Source organism: Portunus trituberculatus, chromosome 47, assembly GCF_017591435.1.
Source record: "Portunus trituberculatus isolate SZX2019 chromosome 47, ASM1759143v1, whole genome shotgun sequence".
Taxonomy (NCBI): domain Eukaryota; kingdom Metazoa; phylum Arthropoda; class Malacostraca; order Decapoda; family Portunidae; genus Portunus; species Portunus trituberculatus.
This window is the reverse complement of record NC_059301.1, coordinates 17,847,355-17,869,753: the sequence shown is the minus strand read 5'-3', so window position 1 is coordinate 17,869,753 and position 22,399 is coordinate 17,847,355. Positions and strand designations below refer to the sequence as shown.

General features: G+C 40.9%; 1 protein-coding gene across 1 annotated transcript in view; it reads right to left on the bottom strand.

Annotated features, from left to right (window-relative positions):
* The window catches only part of LOC123498158, a 44,036-nt gene extending 24,395 nt beyond the window's left edge, over positions 1-19,641 (bottom strand). Inside the window, 11 exon segments of the mRNA XM_045245327.1 lie at positions 10,492-10,894; positions 10,897-11,163; positions 11,853-12,048; positions 12,329-12,445; positions 13,293-13,516; positions 15,592-15,720; positions 15,904-15,981; positions 16,497-16,665; positions 17,114-17,385; positions 18,072-18,235; positions 19,507-19,641. Coding sequence (XP_045101262.1) covers positions 10,492-10,894; positions 10,897-11,163; positions 11,853-12,048; positions 12,329-12,445; positions 13,293-13,516; positions 15,592-15,720; positions 15,904-15,981; positions 16,497-16,665; positions 17,114-17,385; positions 18,072-18,235; positions 19,507-19,564 — 2,077 coding nt within the window. The 5' untranslated portion in view covers positions 19,565-19,641.
* Positions 19,642-22,399: the final 2,758 nt, after the last annotated feature.

The window sequence follows — 22,399 nt, the reverse complement described above, 5'->3', positions numbered from 1 at the left end:
GGATCAGTTTCTCATTATCCACTTAATCCATTCCATTAATCAATTTATAAACTTGTATCAGATCCTCTCACTCCCTTCTCTGTTCCCGGGTTAGCAGATCCATAGCCTTTTAGTCTCTCCTCATAAGTCATCCCTTCAAATTCTGGAACCATTCTTGGAGCCATTTTTTGTAGTCTCTCCAACTTCCTTATGTGTTTCTTTTTATGAGGGGTCCACACAACTCCTGTGTGTGTGTGTGTGTGTGTGATATATATATATATATATATATATATATATATATATATATATATATATATATATATATATATATATATATACACACACACACACACACACACACACAACCCTCATTTTTCCAGACTAAATGGTGCAGGAACTAGTCCAAACAATGGAAAAAACCCACATAACATAAAAGTATATACATGTAATGCAAATAAAATTGAATAACCATCCTGAAAAAGATAAAAGACAACAGGACTTTGGTTTTGCTTACATTAACAATATGTATAATGTATTAACACTATCTAATCCGAAAAGGTTCGATGCTGGCTGTGTCTGCATCGCCAGCTTCACCCTACAAGCCCACAGTCGCATTAAACAGTCTGTGTCAATTGCAAAATCGCCACAGCCACCCACCAATGTCCCTGAAATTTTGTATTTCCATTTTCTGTGAAAGCTTCCTTGCAGACATTCATCCCCACAAATCGCTGCTACACATACCACTTCATAACGGCATCTTTTCCAGTCCTAACATTTCTTGGTGTACCTTTACTGTACCTTTACTACTTTTGCTTGCTGATACATCCACACAATATTTGACAGAATAGGCACTGTCCTAATATAGTGGTCCCTCAAGCTTGTCTCATTTCCTGGCTCCCCCTTTCCAGCTCTTCCGCTCAGCTGACATGATGTGGAAATTAAAATATGATGGGGTAACTATATTAAGACATTATTGCAGAATATTCTACCAGCTTATCTTCCAGCTTTCTAATGTCTGACACAGTTTGCTTGGCCACACCATACGAGTTCACTAACACTTGTAACACTAGCTCCTTTCTATAGTTTTCTTATAATTCCAGGTTTCGAGTCACAGTTAGAGCCACTAGCTTATGCTTAATCGCCTTGGGAGGTATAATCAAGAGCTTTGAGGTATCTATTCATACTTAAAATTGGATAAAATTGTTCACTGATATCGGACGAGTGTCAGCTCGACTTGTTTATAACCGCCTGCTGCACCTACCAGACACATCAGGCAGTACATGAGGCATGTGTTGCTTGAATTCATTCATTGGCCATCTGGATAAACTGAAATCCGGATTAACAAAGTCCGGATAAACAAGGGTTGAGTGTATATGTATGTATGCATGTATGTGTGTGTACAAAATAAATAAATAAATAAATAAACATATATATATATATATATATATATATATATATATATATATATATATATATATATATATATATATATTTATAGTAAGTTCTCGTTATACGGCAGTTCTTTATCCGGTAAATTCACAGTTACAGTATTTGGAAATTACTACCTTTGATTCGATATACGGTAAGAAAAATTCACAGATACAGTATCCGCTCATGTCATCCAAGTGGTCTCAGCGCGGGGGAGCAGGGGTGATGATGTCATCCACGCCACACCTCCCCGCCACTCACAGTACAGGCAACCCCCCCTTAACGAAAGTTCACACAACAAAATTTAGCTACAATGAAGGTTTCATTTTACTACCATCTACTTGTTTAACGAACACCAATCTTGCTTTAACAAAGTTTTATCCAGGCAATTTTTTCCAAGTTTGAAAGCCCCGCCGTATCACGCAAGCCGACAGGCTTTTGAATATACCAGCGCCTCTCATGGACAACACGCGCACCACTCACTCCCCATGTTCAAAACAATAACAGCGTCAGCAGCAGCTCGTCTTTCCTCGCTCAACTTACCACCAAAACGCCCTGCAATGTCGCCTAGCATTGCTAAGAAGACCAGAAAGTCTCTTACTCTTGAAGTGAAGCTGGATATTATTCATGGACACGAGACAGGTGAGAAAACTAATAGCATTGCTCGCCATTATCTTGACTCCATCTACTGTCTCTACTATTTTCAAGTCAACAGACTCTATTAAGAAGGCTGGTGAGACCGTATCTTCCCTCCAAGCTAAAAGAACCACCTGAACTCGTGACTCTACAATGGATAAAATGGAAAGCCTTGTGGTACATAAGTTTTGTATGTGATACAATGATGTGACCTTTGTTTACATTCCACAGGTTGCCGGTTAGTGTCTTTCCCATTTCACTCTCTCTCCCTTCATAAATTTAAGATCATCAACATTATAAAGTTACATACATACATACACTAGTGTACATCATAATGACAAATTAAACTGCCTAAATGTTTAACTTCATAATTTTTACTTTCATTAAACCTTTCACTGTACTATGATACATTCTCACTTTGTTTACTCTCAATGGAAGTTCAAGTCAGGGCTAAAACTTGTTATAATTGGTTCGCTTAAAAAAAGTTTTTTTTAGGAACGTAACCCCTTCGTTAAGCGGGGGTTGCCTGTACTGACTTTAATTTGACCACCCTTGGAGCCTGTTATCTCTTCCCCTCTCCCCCTATTTTTTAACTGCATTACATATTACTTACATACATTACTAACTAGATGAATAAATGGAATATTAAAGGGTCTATTGTAAGCACAAATATATTCATAATAATTATGGCAAACATTTAAAGCCTACTACCAGCGGCAAACCATGCAGCAACTGATAAAGGGCACAGATGGGCCTGGCAAGCCCACTATCATAGAGTGGTGGAAGTCGTATAACATCAAGCACACCTTAGATAACATTAAGTCATCTTGGGACGAAGTGAAGACGTCTACCATGAACTTGGCATGGAATAAAGTATGGCCAAAATGCGCATATGACTTCCCAGGCTTCACTGAAGACGCCATCGGTGCGATCAGAAATGACATAGTAAATCTGTGCTATAGGGCTGGCTTCGATGAAGTTGATGAGGATGTTCAAGATCTTTTAAAAAGTCATGCTGAACCTCTCTCAAATGATGAACTTATAGAGCTAGACAAGGCATCACAGGAGGCAGAAAAAGAGGGAGATGAGGAAGAAGAACCTGTGTGTGGCCTGGACATCAAAACTCTTAAGAGAATGTCTCGCTGGTATCGAAAAAGCTCTGGAAACCCTGAAGGAACGTGACCCAAATCCTGCCAGGAGTAGCAAAGTGGCTCATGACATAGAGAAAAGTGTCAAGATTTATCAAGAAATCTACGATGAAAAAACAAGAAAAAAACAAACAGTCCTCCATCTACTCATTCTTCAAGCCAGTCAAACATGCCGTCCCTGTCACACCTGCCGACCTTGCTACAGCTGGCCCTTCTACATCTGCTGCCAACTGTTCTACAGCTGGCCCTTCCTCCATATCCTCTTTCTTCAAACCAGTGAAACGTGCCGACCCTGCTACTGTTGGCCCTTCCACATATGCTTCTGACAGTGCAGACGACAACGTCTTATCCCCGTCTGCCGACTCAGCCAAAGATGAGTAAGGGCTGAAATCCCTACTGTCCCTTAGCCTCGGGAGGGACATCATCTGATAGAATACATGGCGAGTGAAAGGTAAATAAAAACATTTTGTTTATTTCTTTTGCGCAGTACTTTACATTTTTTTTTTCTATGACTATTTTTATGTATTTTCATTTCTATAAGGGTGACTTTTGACGTGCTGGAAGGCATTCCCTATTATTACATGTTATAATGGGTTCAGTATACGGTAATTTCGAATTGTGGTAAGGTTTTCAGGAATGCATATGTACCGTATAACAAGGACTTACTGAATATATATATATATATATGGGGGTGATTGGAGTGCATGTGTCTAGGCTAAGCTAGTCTAAAGCCCCTTACAGCCTCTGCCTCCTAACTGCTTGCATGCTACCTTCCCGCGGTCCCCCCCGTTTCCACAGAATGCATGCAAGTGACCGAGTGGTCTGACGGTATATTCAGACTCCCTCCCCCTGCTGCCTTGTAGGGTACGCCTTTTTAGGCAAAGGCTAGGAGAAGGAAAACTTCAAATCCAAACCCCCTGCTGCCTTGTAGGGTGTGCCTCTTCAGGCAAAGGCTAGGAGAAGGAAGACTCCAAAATCAAACCAACAAGACCCCAACGACGGAGCTATCCAGCGCCGGCGGAAGAGGGCAGCGCCTGGCGGGCAGGCGACAAGGCGGGCCTTGACACATCAAGAACTTGGCAGCCCGATGCAACCAACATCGGAGAAGCTGCCTGTCTCATCTGTCTTGAGCCGCGGTGGAAATGATGTGGGCCAAGTGTGTGTGCGTGGCCGTCGCGCAGCCACGACCACACAAAACAATATACTCAGCGACTGGCATTCTGTCGTTTCCTCCACCTCTCTTTATCTTCCTCATCATCATCATCGCCACCACCATCATCATCATCATCATCATCACCACCACCAAGTCCTGAGGCGACAGTACCGTGGGTGAAGGGGGCAGGCCTGGAAAGCTGGAAGCCCTTAGCCCGCGACTGCACTCAGGCGGCGGGTCAAAGATGGTCGCTCTCTGGTGACAGTGCCGTGACACCAGAGTTCGGCAGCTGGACCCGTGACTGGGCTGGCCTGTTGAGGACTACCGCAGCCCACCCCACATGGGGAGGCCCCTAGAAAAGGTGGGGTAAACATCGGACACGGCAAACCTGTCTGGTCAGCTTACCGCGGCTGGCGGACGTCCCACTAATGCGGTCGAAATAACCGAAAGAATATAACCATATAACCATAGGTGCATGGAACATCCGCACCCTCCAAGACATGACAAACACCAGCCGCCCGGAACGACGCACAGCCCTCGTCTGCAAGGAGCTTGCCCGCTTAAACGTCGATGTGGCAGCTCTTAGTGAGACAAGGCTACCTGAAGAGGGCAACATCAGGGAAGCTGGAACGGGATACACCATCTTCTGGAGAGGCAAGGCCTCAGAGGAGCCGCGCACCCACGGCGTCAGCTTCGCCATCCGTTCGCAGCTGGTGCAGCAGCACAACCTCGCTCCAAAGGCCATCAATGAGCGCCTGATGACTGTCCGCATCCCCATCACACGGGACAGTCAACTTACGCTGATATCTGTCTATGCCCCGACTCTGACATCTACTGACGAAGACAAAGCTGCCTTCTACACCCAGCTCGACCGCACCATCCAGGCAGTGCCTGCCAATGACAAGCTCGTTGTGCTAGGCGACTTTAACGCCCGAGTAGGCAAGGACCATCGCCTGTGGGAGGGAATCCTCGGCCGTCATGGCATCGGAAACTGTAACGCCAACGGCCAACTCCTACTGGGTCTCTGTGCAGAACACCAACTTGTGGTAACAAACACCATCTTCCAGTTACCAGAGACAAAAGACCACATGGAGACACCCCAGGTCCAAACACTGGCACATCCTGGACTACGTTCTGACCAGAGCCAGAGACCGAGGAGACGTCCGCATCACCCGATCCATGCTTGGAGCGGATGACTGCTGGACGGACCAGACTCCTGATCTCCCGACTATCCTTGACGACCCTTCAACCATCCAGAAGGACACCCGACAGCGTACCCCATCGACGCTTTGACTGTAGCAAGCTTCGCAACCCACAGCTGGCACAGAACTTCAGGGAGGCCTGCGAACGTCACCTTGCAGACCCTGTGGGTCAGGCCACAGTAGAGCACCACTGGACCACCCTCAGAGATGCCATGACCCGCACCGCGGAGGAGACACTAGGCTACACCACCAAGAAAGGGCAGGATTGGTTCGATGAGAATGACGCTACCATCTCTCTTCTCATCGAAGCCAAACGACAAGCACGTTTGACTTTGGAGAACCAAAATACAGCAGCTAATAAACGTGCTCACAAGGTAGCTGTAGCAGACTGCCAAAGAGGGATCCGTGAAGCCCAGAACATCTGGTGGCAAAGAAAAGCTGCAGAAATCCAGAGCTTTGCTGACCAGCGTGACCTGAGAAGCTTCTATGCAGCAACAAAGGAGATATTCGGCCCCACACGGTCATCAGTGGGCGGCCTAAAGGACGCGGATGGGGCCACGACCATCACAGACAGCGCGGGCATCCTGGACAGGTGGAGGTCTCACTTTGAGAACCTCCTCAACGACCACGCCGACACCCCAGATGATCTCCTGAGAATGACCCCGCAGCATCCCGTCCGTCTCTGGATGGCACTTCCACCCTCCATCCAGGACTTCAACAAGGCCCTGAAACGAATGAAGCCCGGCAAAGCCCCAGGGCCAGACAACATCCCGCTGGAGCTCCTCACTCACGGTGGCCCCGAGTTGAGGAACAGATTGATGCTCCTTATACTCAAAATATGGGAGACCAAGACCCTCCCCAGTGACTTCCGCGATGCTAACATCATCACCATCTTTAAGAAGGGGACAGGAGAACTGTAATAACTACCGGGGAATCTCACTACTAAGCATCGCAAGCAAGATCTTTGCCCGGATTCTCCTTGACCGCCTCCTCATCCTCGCAGAAGACGTCTTGCCGGAGTCCCAGTGCGGCTTTCGACCTTCCCGCGGGACCATTGACATGATATTCTGCGCACGACAACTGCAAGAGAAGAGCCTCGAACAAAGGCAACCCATAATGTTTGTCTTTTGGGATTTGAAGAAGGCCTTCGACAAAGTACCTCGACCTGCCATGTGGGCTGTCCTCGCAAGGTATGGTTGTCCACCCGATTTTGTCAAGCTGGTGCGTGCCCTCCATGACGGAATGGTTGGGAGAGTCTGCCATCGGAATTCTCTCTTAGGCCCATTTCCCATCAACGGTGGTCTGAAGCAGGGTTGTGTTCTGGCTCCAACATGTTTCTCGCTCTACACCGCAGCAATGCTCAACGAGATACCACCAGACACACCCTCGATCGACCTACGATTCCGCTTGGACGGAGGCGTTTTCAACCTCGCTCGACTCCGCGCCAGAACCAAGACCACCTTGTGTGCAGTACGAGAATTACAGTATGCTGACGACAACGCCACCCCAGGTCAGTCAGCAGAGGACCTGCAGTTGCTAGCAGACGCATACAACTCTGCCTATGAACGTTTTGGGATGCAGGTCAACACGGACAAGACCAAGACCCTCGTCCAACATCCACCCGGACTGATGCTCCCAAACTTCAACACCACAGTCAACAACCAACCACTGGAAGAGGTAGATCAGTTTTCCTACCTAGGGAGCATCTTATCATCTGTTCCCACATGTAAGAAGGACGTGGAGAACAGGATCAGGGCAGCCCACTCCGCCTTTGGTCGGCTCAACTGCCGCGTATTCAACAACCACGCGCTGACGATGGCCACCAAAATAATGGTGTTACGGGCAGTAGTCCTCTCCACGCTCCTGTATGCCTGTGAGACGTGGACGCTATATAGGAACGATATAAAAAATCTGGAGCGCTTCCAGCAAACGAAACTACGACAGATTTTGAAAATCCCCTGGGAGAGCCACACCACCAATATTGAAGTTTTAGAAAAAGCCTCAGTGACCAGCGTTGAGGCCACCATCATCCGCCACCGCCTCCGCTGGGTAGGGCACGTCCACAGGATGGATGACTCAAGGCTCCCCAAGAAATTATTGTATGGAGAACTGGCCCAAGGAACCAGGGCACGAGGAGCACCCAAAATGCGCTACAAAGACCAGCTGAAGCGCACCCTGTCAGTAACTGACATCGACCAGTCCTCGTGGGAAGAAACGGCCAGGGACAGGAAGGTGTGGAGTAGTGCAGTACACCATGGCACTATGGACTTCGAGGAGAAGAGGAGAGAGAATGAAGAAGCAGGGAGAAGAAGAAGAAGAGAGCGACGAGAACAACCCCATCCCCCCTATCCTCCCTTGTGAACACTGTCCACGATTGTTCCACCACAGACTCGGACTTAACAGTCACATCAAACACAAACATCCACCCCAAAGATAGGAGACGTTCGACTAACGACAGGACCCAGTACTCGGACACGAGTGGGAGCCGACGATATATATATATATATATATATATATATATATATATATATATATATATATATATATATATATATATATATATATATATATATATATATATATATATATATATATATATATATATATATATATATATATATATATATATATATATATATATATATATATATATATATATATATATATATATATATATATATATATATATATATATATATATATATATATATATATATATATATATATATATATATATATATATATATTACATGTAAGTAGTTACATGTAAACAAAAGTTGACACAGTTATAGAAGTCAAACACTAGATCTCTAATCCATTACTATTGTGTGAGAAATAATGACAAAATAATGTTTCCATGCTAAGATTGCAATCATATAAGAATAGAGAGGATATTTTTCCTTCCAAAATAGAACTGTATTACCAAACTTTTTTTTTTATAACCACAAAGGACAAAAACTGAAAGTTGGAGCTCCCTCTTGGAAAAATTTAAATACTAATAATTAGAATGAAGCAGACTGATGAAGACTTTCTTGATTTATTTATTTTTTTATTTATTTATTTTTTTTTTTTTTTTTTTTTTTTTTTTTTTTGTCTTCTTGCCTGAAACCTCAAGAAAAAATTTGGGAAATTATTCCAGATAAGACAAAAAAAAAAAAAGATAAATAAACTAATAAAAATACGTAGAGGAAAATATCATATCAGTTTTTCTTTGCTCATTTCACATGTTTCAATTCGATCACATCCTTGCTGATAGTTGCTGGAATTACTAAATTTTTCTTCCAACATTTTACCTTCTTCCAATGAACTTTTGAAGTCACTGAAAGCAAAGTTGCTTCACTGAAAAAATCTGATGCCATCACAACCTTTATGAATTCTTTGGTTTTCCAACTAAAGCTATGGTTTCTCATAAGTAATTAAACTCTACTTGACTTTTGCATCAGTAGAGCATTTCTATCACATACATAAAAACTACACAAGTGTTTGTTCCTAAACAATGAAAGGGCACAATTTCATCATATAGGTACATATATGGAACACAAAATCTAGATCTACTGCCCTAATTAGCACCTGTATCATCTGCAGGTAGGAGGATAACATCACTGATATCATAGAACCATAGATGGATACTTTTCTTCTTAATCATCATTACCACAGTAATAAGTGTTATATATCATCTTTCAGCTCAGCAGCAAAAGATAACACTTAGGAGGTATAGATGTCCTGCATGACAAATACAGCCATTTCTTACTTTACAATAACCAACCAAATGACTAATGCAATCTAGTCAATAAATTAATACTTTCACAGCAAATACTTGATCCAATTTATAAATCTCTATTGTAATAAAAAAATTTGTAAACCGTAAAAGCTGAAAAGCTGATATTCCCAAAAATAATAACATAAGAGTTATATATCATGTACAGCATTAGCAGTAATAGAAGGCTATGAACCATTAAATATGTACCATGTGATCCTGTGGGATAATTCTCTCCATCAGCAAACATCAAAAGGTAATTGCAATATTCCCAATAGGAAAGCCTTATAAACAAGATAGAAGCTGGTTTCATACTTAAAAACAGTGCCCATCAGTTAATAAGGATATCTACAAAAAACACATCACTAAATAAATGAAAGATGCACTTCAAAAAATTCAAAAAGATTCTGGCCAATAACAATAAGACTACTGCAGAAAACATAGAGACAAATGTTCATCAGTATATAAAATGAGGCTATATGTAGAAGCATGAGTTTTACTGCAAAACAAAAACCAGTTTCAAAACAGAAAGCTGAAGTGGATAGACCAGCAGCAGAGAGAGAGAGAGAGAGAGAGAGAGAGAGAGAGAGAGAGAGAGAGAGAGAGAGAGAGAGAGAGAGAGAGAGAGAGAGAGAGAGAGAGAGACCCTTAGCCAAATACATGCTTATACACGCACACACAAGTCCACAAATGGAATTTAAGCCTGTGAGAAGAGCACAGACCCTCATTATCCATCCTTGCATTGGGGGCATTGTGCAAGCCTACAAACAAGATTTCCCTATCAAGTGCTGACAGAAGGACTGGTTTACCTCAACTAAGTCACACCCATCCTCTTTCCTGTATCAGATCCAATCAGCTGACAATACTGGATACCAGAGGACTGAGAATGTCCTCTTCCATATCTTCATTCCAAAAAGTAAGGAAAATATTATGCAGACTCCATGTTTTGGCTGCTTCTCCTTAAGAGAATCAGCCAAGTATACATAAAATAATAAATAAATAGATAAAATAAATCTGGCACCTACCTTTATCATCATCATCCAGTTACTTTTGTCTTCATCTTGAACCCCACTTGTATTCATTAAAATAAATAACAATGCAACAATAGATGTAGATCTTTTCCAAACTCAATTGATAATGGAGGAAATAAGGCCATACCAATATAAGATTAACATACTTTTGACTTACCTAACAAGACTTGTGTACCAACTTGGGCAGCAGTGGGAGACCGTGCAGGACAGACAACTTTGACAGGGGCTAATGGTGCAGACAGTCCTTCTTGCCCAACATCTCCATCCATATCATATGCTGGAGTACTATGACTCTTGTCTAACTTAGGCCTGTCTTCAGAGACCCTGTGAGAGCGGCTATCTTGGTGTTCTTGACTTTGATCAGACAGTCTTTCAAAATGTTCTCCAGGTGACTGAGAGATATTTAAGCTCTGCCTACCAGTAGCCCAGCTTCCTCCAGAACTTTTATCTTCAGAGGCTACAGATCGATGGATCACTGCTGGGGAAGCTGATTGACTGTGGTTTGTAGGTTTCCTTGGAGGAAGTGGGATGACATTAACTACTGGTTTCCCGACTCTGGTGTTGACAATGGTTTGATCCCAGACTGGTTGAAGGTAGAGCCAGCACCTGATTCTTGACCATTTTCCCTACCATCTCCAGTCACAGCCACTTCATTTGACAGGCCTTCCTTGTGGCCCCTTTTAGTTTCCCGAAAAAGTCTTGTTTTGGTTGTAGTTTCAATGTAGGTATGTGGGCGAGTAGGTGTGCCTGCACCACTGGGAAGATTCGGGTTTGACGCCTCAGCACGACCATCACGAAGTTCATAGCTCCAACGTCCATCATGCAGCAACTGCCAGACATGAAACAATGACAGTTGGATTTATTAAGATCTCTGGTTTCACCTACAATCTGTTTGATGAAACAACCAACTATCAACTGTGGCTTTATGGACCACATACACAGAGAAGAGAAAACAACAAATACCACCTATCATAACAACAAAAATTGTTCAGAAAAAAGATTGAGAGAGAGAGAGAGAGAGAGAGAGAGAGAGAGAGAGAGAGAGAGAGAGAGAGAGAGAGAGAGAGAGAGAGAGAGAGAGAGAGAGAGAGAGAGAGAGAGAGAGAGAGGTGCAGGGGATGGAAAGAGGGCTAAGAAGGGAGGTGAGGAAAACGGCAGACCCAAGAATCACATCAGAGACAGCTCTACCCCATGACAGCTATCAAGAGAAAAAGATGACTGATGTTACTTGTTATAAATAGGGAAAGAAAAGCTGCTTCATCACGTAGGGAGCCAGATTTATCTTATATTCTCCTTTGGTTTTATTTTTGCTTTCTTGTATATTTCCCAGAAAACAACAATCTCTCTCTCTCTCCCTCTCTCTCTCTCTTCTAACTTACTATGCCTTCAACCATAATCAAATCAAGGAAAAATTGTTCATAAAACAATGAAATACCAATTAGTGATTCAGTACAAAAGCTTGTGGTAATATTAATTTTATAAAGATTAATCCAAACAACATTGGAGCTTCGAAATTACCTGGTCAAAGCTGAGAGTTGGGCGAGCAGTGGCTCCAGGAATAGTAGCTCGCCGCTGCACAGACACTCGAGGTTTTGGATGATAAAGTCGCATGCTTGTGGGAGAGGACCCAAGTATCTCCCCATCTGGTGGGTATGGGTCATCATCTGTGTCCAATTCCTCGGACTCATGATCAGATGCAGTACTTGCAGCATCACTGTGGCAGACATTTTTAAGATAAAAAAAAGTACCCTATCATTCAACAATACTTTGGTGCATGCAACTTAAAGTTCATATGTATGTTCAGGAAACAGGATAATACTGGGAATTCTGCCTTTTTTTTCTTTGTTTTTTCCAGGGGGTGGTGAGTGCAAGAGTAAACTTGATTATCATTACATATGAAAATCATACTAATAACATCTACTTATTTACCTTGCATGATGCCCACACACCTACTAATATTACAGAAATCCTTTTGTGTCTTAGACATTAAATACCTGATAGAAGAAGGGGGTTGAGGAGATGGGGTAGCCTGAGGAGGAGGTGGTGTGGTGGACTTTGGAGTTGGCTCTGTGTTTGTTGCTTCTCGCTTCAAGGCTACTTTATCCACTGACCTGGGAAACCATACATCATCTATTCAAATCAAATGATCACAAGGTATTCTGTTACTATGAGTTTTCATGGAGAAAGTATTTACTTAAGAAATATATATCAATGCCATAATTACTGCAAAATTAGACAGTATCTGTAAATAGGCATGCCTAGTAAACTTCCAGCTGTCCAAATGTTTGCATGGGTCAAAAGAAAGAATAGCAGTATAGCAGCAATCCTGAGACTTGATATAGTATATTGATATGTATAGTGACTTCCTTATTTTGAAAAATCTTAATTATGGGGAAAGTTTGTATATTTGATATGTCTAGTGACTTCCTTGCTTTGAAATATCTTAATTATGGGGAAAGTTCAATGTGAAAATAGGAAAATTATTTTTAAAACATATGATTCATGAGTTATATGGTTGGTGTAGACACCCAATCCTTAGGCTACAAAATGCAATTTTGGAACACAACTCTAAGACAAACTGTGAGTTTACTGTACCCTGCTGTCACAAGAAAACTTTGGGAATTGGAAATAGCTTATTTCTTTGTGTATAGGTCAAATTCATATGGCAAAATATTTAACCAAAAAAACTGGAGGCCAATTAATAAATAACATTTCTTAGATTGAAAAAAAATAAATAAAATAAAATAAATAAATGAAAAAAATAATAATAATAACAAATAAATACAAAAATAAATAAAACGTAAAATTAAACACATGAAGGGCTACTAGCAACTCTTAGCTTGGTGTTGACTTGTATACAAGTTATACCATATACATATATGTAAATTTCCTGCAGAAAAATTAGGAACTAACCTATTCTCAAGATTAAAATGAAAAAATGTAGCAGGTAAAACTTACACAGACAACTGCAAATTAGGGATACTCTGGATATCACAGTGAGGTGAGGACACCATGGATCCCCATGGGGAGTATATTCTCTTCTTACTAGGCAAACGCATGGGCTTAAAGTAGTTTATCTGAGCTACTGTATTGAAATGGCGTGGCCGTTTTTTGACTGTCAGAATCACTTCCACAGGAAATTCCTCCATCACTGCAGTCACTCTGTGATGGTTCCAGCCAATCTACAATAGAAAACAAAGTTGTTATAGCTTGGCAATAAAAATGGAAATAAATTCATTGCATCATCCATTTGATCCATACAGCATCTACATGATAGAAATGAGAGAGAGAGAGAGAGAGAGAGAGAGAGAGAGAGAGAGAGAGAGAGAGAGAGAGAGAGAGAGAGAGAGAGAGAGAGAGAGAGAGAGAGAGAGAGATATTCGTCACGACCATACTCTTGGGAAGATTTTATAGGAACAGAAATAATGCAAAGAAAAAGAGATAGACTCTAACTAATGTGTAATAAAAAAATTAAAAAAATATATTATATATATATATATATATATATATATATATATATATATATATATATATATATATATATATATATATATTGGTATATATATACAGTGGAAACTCAATACTCGAACTTAATTAATTCCAAATGGTTGTTTGAGTATTAACCCCTTCCCCAACAATTTTTTAGTTAAAACGTTTCTTTTTCAGACTAATTTTTTTTATTCTGGTTCTATATAGTATTTTTCATGCTGATTATGAAAACAGCTTGTAATTACTGTTTTTTCCCCATTATTGTGGTTAACTTTTTATTTTGAAAATACCTTTGTAGACATATACGAGTTAACTCGTCTTCCTCTACACTCCAAGCTCTCACCTCACCTCCCTCCTCCTCTTCCTCCTCCTCCTCCTCACTTGTCGAGAAATATTCATTGTCTGATGAACTGGCAGTGTCATCAAAAGTATTCAAGCTTCTGAGGGAAGGTTCATATTTGCTATCTTCCTCAGAACTAGACATTTGGGGTGTAAATTATTTGAAAAGGGGTACAAAAAATGAGTGGTAATGTGGATGAAAACAACACCCATGAGACGACAGTGGTTGCCGGAGCAAGTCTAGTAAGAGCGTCCTTGAAATCCCACAGCTCCTCCCTGTCGCCTCTGCCAGGCATACGATTTGACGAGAATACTCGTTTCACACGTAGAATGGCTTAGAAAGGCCCAGAATCGACGAGTATATACGTCTGTGGCTGGTTTTTGAAGGTCAAGTTTTAGACGAGTATACTCGTCGGCGACTGAAAACGGAACATTTAGTGAAAATGAATATATACGTCTGTAGCTGGTTTTTGAAGGTAAAACTTTAGACAAGTATACTCGTCGACGACTGAAAACGGAACATTTAGTGAAGACGAGTATACTCGTTTCTGCCGAGGAAGGGGTTAAAAAGTTTGACTATTGATACCTATAAATCAGGTAATTCGTTTCAACCATTCCCAAACTCAAGTTTAGAGAAAAGCAACGGTTTAATTTGCCCTCTGACAAAGAATCACCAGCCATCTGCCTTTGGTTTATCCACACAATCAACAATTTTTCCATTTCTTCCACTGCTGCAAGTCGCTTAAGTTGCCTTTTCACATCAATCACCACATCAGCTCTTTTAATGAAGTCTTTCTTCTTCAGTATTATGGCTACTGTAGATTTAGCCATACATTACTCAGCTGCACGATCGGTTATTCTTCCTCATTTCTCGCATTTAGCAATAATCTTTTTCCTTTCGATGGTTGTCACTACATTCTTTCTTTTATGCTTATTCTCACCACTAACAAGCCTCTTCTGTGCCATTGGAAGCTGCTAAATGCAAAAAAAAAAAATAAATAAATAAATAATAATAATAATAAATAAAAAAATAATAAAGAAATAAAATATAAAAAAATAATAAATTCTGGAGAGAAAGTGCAGGACAATGTTATTCTTATGACAGCAGAGGATCAAGTGGCTGTGGTGGCCCAGTAAGGAGGGTGGGGTGTGTGGGCCAACAGAAACGGAGAGACCTTTTGTTCACAGCCATGTGGACGAACATTCGACTAATAGGTATTTTTTCAAGTATAAGTTGAACTTTTGCATTCGACTATTGAAAAGTTCAACTATTTAGACGTTCGAGTATTGAGTCTCCACTGTATATACATAATGGGAAAAAAGAAAATTTTGAGTTGTTTCACTTTAATATAGTGCAACAGATATTCAAAGAAATTGTAGTCAGTCAGCCATTTCAGTCAAAGGAATATACTGAAGCATCAAGACTTACCACTGTCTGATAGTTAACTTGTACCAACTCATCACCTTCTTGTAACTTGCCACATTGATAAGCAGGGCTGAGAGCAATCACTCCCGAAATTTGATGTACACCATGACAGGAAGGCTGCAACCTTAAACCCTGTGAGGGGAGAATAAGTGTCTCTACTATCATCATAGTATCCTTCACCGGCCTACCTAAAACCTTATCAAAGCAGTCTCTCAGTCATACATTACTTTGGTTCTTTAACCAACTTAAGGAGACTCACTAATCTACATATATTTTCTAATTGACAGGCATTTATGGACTATATTACATACTTACCCAGTCATCATCTGCTTTCTTCTTGACTGTGGCAACTTCTAAGGAAGCTGGTTGGATGATGAGAGGGTCATCTGATTCCTGCAATGATAAACAGTCTCTCTCTCTCTCTCTCTCTCTCTCTCTCTCTCTCTCTCTCTCTCCATACATGTTCATAGTACTGAGTTATACAGATACTTCATAATATTCATTCACCTCATACTGATACTATACTGATTTCTTCTTATTAATAGATATGATAAGTAGCCTTTTCATTTTCACTTAATTTTATTTAATTGATCTTATTCTTTTGTTTATTCTATTTTTGTAATGTGTTTTATCACTTTAAGCAATAAATGTATTTACATACAATATTTAATTACTTACGAGTTTTAGAGGGCATATAATTATGTAATCTTAGAATGTATCCCTATTTTTCCTCTTCAATCTAGTCTGTTATACATTAGTTCACTTTACAATTGCATTTTCAGGAATATAATCCAATTGTATATCAGGGAAGACCTACAATATTTCTCAAATAATTACCAGTAATAAGTTATCCCACTCTTAAACTTTTGACCACATTCAGCACTATTCTTCCTTTCATATAAACTCACCTGAATGATAATGTCAGATTTAGTGACTAACTTCTCACAGATATGAAGGATAAGGCTGGCTTGGTTCTCTGCAAACTTGTCTCGCTGAGCAATTGTGGCCAGACCAATACTCAACTCCACCAGATTTTTCTTGATATTGTCATATCTCTCTTGACCTTCAAATGGTTGTCTAAAATATAAAAAATATTACCAAATATAACAACCATTATGTAACAATAATAATTAGTCTTATGTCTTTTTCTACTGCATCCCAGGAGCCCATGCACAGCACAACTGGCTACATACATCCACTGCAAACACTGGCTTACCTTTCCCCTTCATCAAGAAACTGTTCCCCACCGCACACTTACTCCAATTCTTACATCAAAGATGCAAGTTACTTCCTACAGAGTGCCCACTACATAAATTTGCAAATTAATACTACAACTTAAAGGACTGTAAAGATCACCCTGCTTAAGAGCTGCACTAGTATGGCCAGAATCCTAGCAAGAAGGTGGATGCTGACAAAGACAAATGTTTCACTTAACCATATTAAATCATGAAAGCAAATTACTTATCGACATTCACATCTGAATAAATGCAAAGTAAAAAAGAACATTAAGTATTTCATAACTCACCTGTTGAGCCAATACACCAAACACTTAACAGCTGAAAGTACATCTGCCACTCCTCCAATCACTGCTGTTGATACACTCTCCTGCTTCTTCCTCATACCCCTCAGCTGCCCAGCCTCTTCCTCCTCCTCCTCTCCATCCTCCTCCTCCCCAGCACTTCCACCACCGGTCCTTGCAGCAATCGCAGCATACCTGAGTTCGCTGCAAACGCTCCGAGCCTTGGAGCTGAGTCGCAGTGCCAGGTGTTGCACATTTTCTTGATTTAGATGGTAATGCTGAAAACACAAGAGGGAAAGTAAGGAAAAAAACAAATATTTTATCAGACTTCATGTTTTCAAACAATTGAAAAAATAATCTAAAGGGTGACTATAAAAGAAAGCAGCCCAGGCACAAATCTCTGACATGAAGCTTGAAGTAAACAACTCATTAGCAATCAAGCCATAATGATTATCACAGGTGAAATAAATGCTGGTCAGTCACAATTGTCCCAATATAGCATGGGTTTCTCCCTAATCTCCAGATAGGTTACTCGTGTTTCTAAGTAGTTAATACCTTCTAGGTTTTTTCTTCTTAAACTTGCCTTCTTTAATCTCTCTATTTATTCTATTATTTATCTATTTGTTTTACTTCTTGGATAGATGTGTATTGCTCTCGACTGGATATGTACATATATACTCAAGTCAAAAAGAGCAATGAAAATTCCAGACTTCAACATGAGTTTTTCCTTTGTGACAATGTAATTCATTAATGCCACTTCTTCAGTACACTTCTGGAGCTTTTCTCTTTAGATTCATGCAACTGAATTTGAAAGCTTAAATTTTAGAATGCCACAAATTCTGTACATTCAAGTAATTCTGATTGGGCCCTAAAAGCTTAATATGTTCATGGAATGATTCACCAGCTGCTTACCATCTATGTACATAGTAAGGAAGGTAAGATCACAAAAAATATGCTAACTCACAATATTTCGGAGTAGATCAACAGCCTGAAGGATGATTTCCTGGTGGCCCACCTTGGTGACTCGTAGGGCAGGCAATGTGTCTGCACTCAGCTGCAGCAATCTCTTGCCATCTACCTGATTACTGGCAAAGTGGCGTACATATGGCAAAATGACCTCATCAAGACCTGAAGAACAATGAGACAAATAAGAAATAATGTTAAGCTGAAAAATTTTCTAACATGCATCACTCTCAATAAACATTTATACATTAAGGTTTTATCATTAGAAATTTCATCCCAACAAGGGCCAGATGTATAATAAGTATCTTGGGCAAACTTACAATAAATACACAATTAACTACTATTCATTAAGGAAACAAGTTTCTTATATCGCTGGAAATGGTAATCATCCAGTATAACTCTGCCTCCTTATTTTTCTAATTATTTCCTACCACACTTCACAAAATTCAGAGTATACATATCATATGATAGTATAATGTGGCAGAAATATGCCACCAACCCTCTTGATGCTACAGGAGACTCTCGCCAGGTTTTTGTATCTACCTCTAAGCAGGACCTGTTGGAAATAAACATTTCACAGCATGTAAAAAAATTTGGCAATACTACGGAAAATAGTGCAACATAGTGACTTTTTTTTTGCTATATTGGTAACAGTGTACATCTGGCTGAGATCTAGCAACCCAAAACCCGCATAGCTGAGAGGTAGGTGACGGGATATATGTTCCGTGGTAGTGCCAAAAATCTATCACTACCAAGCTTTGTATATTGTCACCTAACCTAATGCTAAACTAAGTTTCACTATCGTGTTTACATAATCTAACCTAACCTCTAATTTACCTTACTAAGGATGGTAGAGCTTAGCGGCGTGAAGTTTAGCTTAGGTTTGGCTAGGATATGTAAAGCACAGTAGTGTTTCATTTTCCAACAAGGCAAAAATTTTCTTTTATTTCCCACAGGTCATGTTTTGGAGAAATCCCGAGTCACCTGAGGCATCCAGGGTTGGTGACATGCTTCCGCTTCTTTATACTATCGTATAGCAAGTATACTACGGGTTTTGTTAAGGTGTGGAAGAAAATAATCGAAAAGCAAGGAGGCGACGTTATAATAGACCATTAACCTGGAAACAAAAACCATCTACAATCCCGCAAATAGTATTATCATTCATCTATCTATTTAACTTTTTTGAAAGGAGACGAAATGGAGCTCGGAACAATGCATAGTACAATTTACTTTGCTTCATGTATCCTACCCCTATTGTTCTTTCATGAGTTTCCGTGGATCCTCACGAAGGAGGGAGGAGGATGTGGGATGGGTGGGTTAAGGATGTTAACACTCCCTGTCCTCGCCTCAACTACTCCTGACCTCCCTCCATGTCACTGTTCATCCCATCGCCTCGCCACATATACCCGAGATTCTTGACTATCTTTCGGCCTTACCTTTGAGCCATTCGGAGACTTGGTAAGGGTTCCATTCGGCCACATTGACGTAAGCCATGCCCTCCCTCCACCACCATGGCCGCCACCCTGTTGTCTATCTGTCCCTCGGTTCCCTACGTCTGAACTCCGTGGTGTTCCCAGGTCTGTATGTATGTATGTATGTTGGCTGAGTTGCCAGTCTCTATGATATTCTCTCTTTTGACCATTTCATAGTTTCTTTTATAACGTTATCCTTCATGTAAATTTTATTTTGTTCATTTGTCCTGCTGATAAAAATGTTTGCTAATATACTGTTATTTTGGGCACATATTAGTGTGCTGTCACACACACACACACACACACACACACACACAAAAAAAAAAAAAAAACTAATAAAAAGGTTTCGCAAAATAAAATGGCTTAATACCCATGCCAAGGTGAATTTACTCTATCCCCACACACACAAAAAAAAATAATAATAAATGAATAAATAAACATTGCCGTGTCATCGCCAAAACCTCTGACACCAGCAGTGTTAATTTTACGCCGCCCTGGGTATGTCTGTAATCCTCATTTGGGTTCGTGTACTGCAGTGCCGTCACCGTAGAGAAGGATACGCTGGGCAGAACTTATGTACTTCAATTTCATGTGCAAGCGAATACAACAAGAGGGAGTCAATCACTGTGCTCTTATCACTCTTCTCACTAATTCAATGTTCCAGACTCTGCATGGTCTTTTAACTCGATCACTGTTCCTTTTTTTACTTCTTACTTGCACACTGCTATATACTCACTGATTACTGACAACTCGTGTTGGCTCAGTATTCAGTACCTCCTTTTATACAATATGTTACATCAAGATAATTTTACTACATTACAGAACCTCCTCAATCTTCTTGGTCACATCACATAGGAGCCACGGTACAACAATACATAATAGAAAATGAAACCATACAAAATAAGGTTATACTAAGCTCTGCCCATCTGCGGCAGGGAGCAAGCTGAGATATACTTAATTTTCTTCGCTCTCCCCTCGGCAGGGAGCAAGTCAGGGGACACCCGGGACAGGCTTTGGTCCCGACGTACTACTGTTGTTGCTCCACCACTCAGAGTATATACAGAGTAAATACTCTGCCACCACTTTTCCTAATTTTGTAGGTCGCGTGTGATAGGCGTTTCCCCACAGTATAAGATCCTCCCCAGGGACTCTGCATGTAACTTTGGCGACTGACCCTTCTCACACTCTGGTCCTCCTCTGGGCTTCTTAATTGTTCCCTCTTCCTCTTGTAGCACTCATGTCCTTCTTGTGTCCCACCTCGCAATACCAATATGCTCCTTTGAATATTATTTGTCTGTCTCGCTTACTGCTCCCTTTCGTCCCTTTTGCACCATGCCTTGCAGGTCCTGAGCCAGCTCCTGCAGGTGTAGAGCCCAAGGGATCACCATACGCCTCCTAGAGTCCGGAATTCTACCTGCATGAAGACTTTATCTTCGTATCTCGTCTCATAACACTGTTCCAACGTACGGTTGTGTCAGCTTGAAGAAGGCTAACTGCCCCTTCACCGTGCTGTCAATAAGCTGAGCGAGGACCTCCAGTGCTGCTCATCCTTAAGAATGCTTACCAATCGGATTGCACTCTCTTCGTCATCCCACCCATTCCGTCCTGCCAACATCTCAAACTGTGCTTTTAAGGCTCTCCAGTCCTCAAGTTGCATGCAACCAAGCAACTTGATTGCTTAAGCGGCATGCAACTGCATGGATGCAACGCGGTATCCAATCAGGTACGTTGCATGCAACCAATGCAACCTGTGCAACTAATAAATTCACCTAATACAACCAATGCAACCATGTTTAAGGAGGGTTCCAGTCACAGTTTTACTAAACAGGGTGGAATCAAAAGATTTTTCATCTTATCAACTCCCCTCCTCAGAATGACTGTCTTCAACCTCTTTCTCACCGCCGGAATGTTGCATCTCTTTTATATCTTTTATCACTATTTTTATGCTAACTATTCTACTGATCTTGCTAACTGCATGGCCCCCCGTCCTCCTGCGGCCTCGCTGCACAAGGCTTTCTTCTTTCTCTCATTTCTATTCTGTTCACCTCTCTTACGCAAGAGTTACAGTACTCTCAATCATTCATACCTTTCACTGGTAAACTCTGGAACTCGAGCCCCTCCTGTTTCTGTATTTCCGACTTCCTACGACTTGTCTCCTTTTTAAGAGGGAGGTATCGAGACATTTACTCCCTAATTTTGGCTGACGTTTTTCTTTCTTGTAGAGAACCAAGTGGGCCTTTTTTTTATCTTTTTTTTTCTTGGCTGGCCCTCTTTCCTACATAAAAGAAAAAAATACAACCATGTGAATGGGTTGCAAGCGTTGCACTAGGTGCATTAATTGGTTGCAACCATGCAGGTTGCATTCATGCATGCATGCAGATTTAAAAGACTTCTTAAGAATTAAATAACAACAATATATTAAGTCAAATTTTAAGAATCTTTGCTAATATGGGCCCTGTTGAGTTGATCTTTATAAAATTTCTGATTGGGGCAAAGAAAACTTAATTTATAGTGTTCAATGCCTCAAAAACTCAATTCCTCCATCTGTCATGCAATTCGACACAATTAACCTTCCAGACAACTATCCCCTCTTCTTCAATGACACGTACTCAACTATCGGCCTCTCTTCTACACTAGTGCACTGCATATCCTCGGTTTATCCTTTACTTATATCTACACTGTAAACTTCACATCTCATCTCTTGTTAAAACAGCTTTTATGAAGTTAGGTATTCTGTCTCGATCGGCAGTTTTTCTCATCTCTCTCCATGTAGAGTACCTACTCTTCGCGTGTATGGGAGACGGATTCCAGTCATGCAGTTTTATTACATAGGGTGAAATCAAAAGCCTTTTGTCTT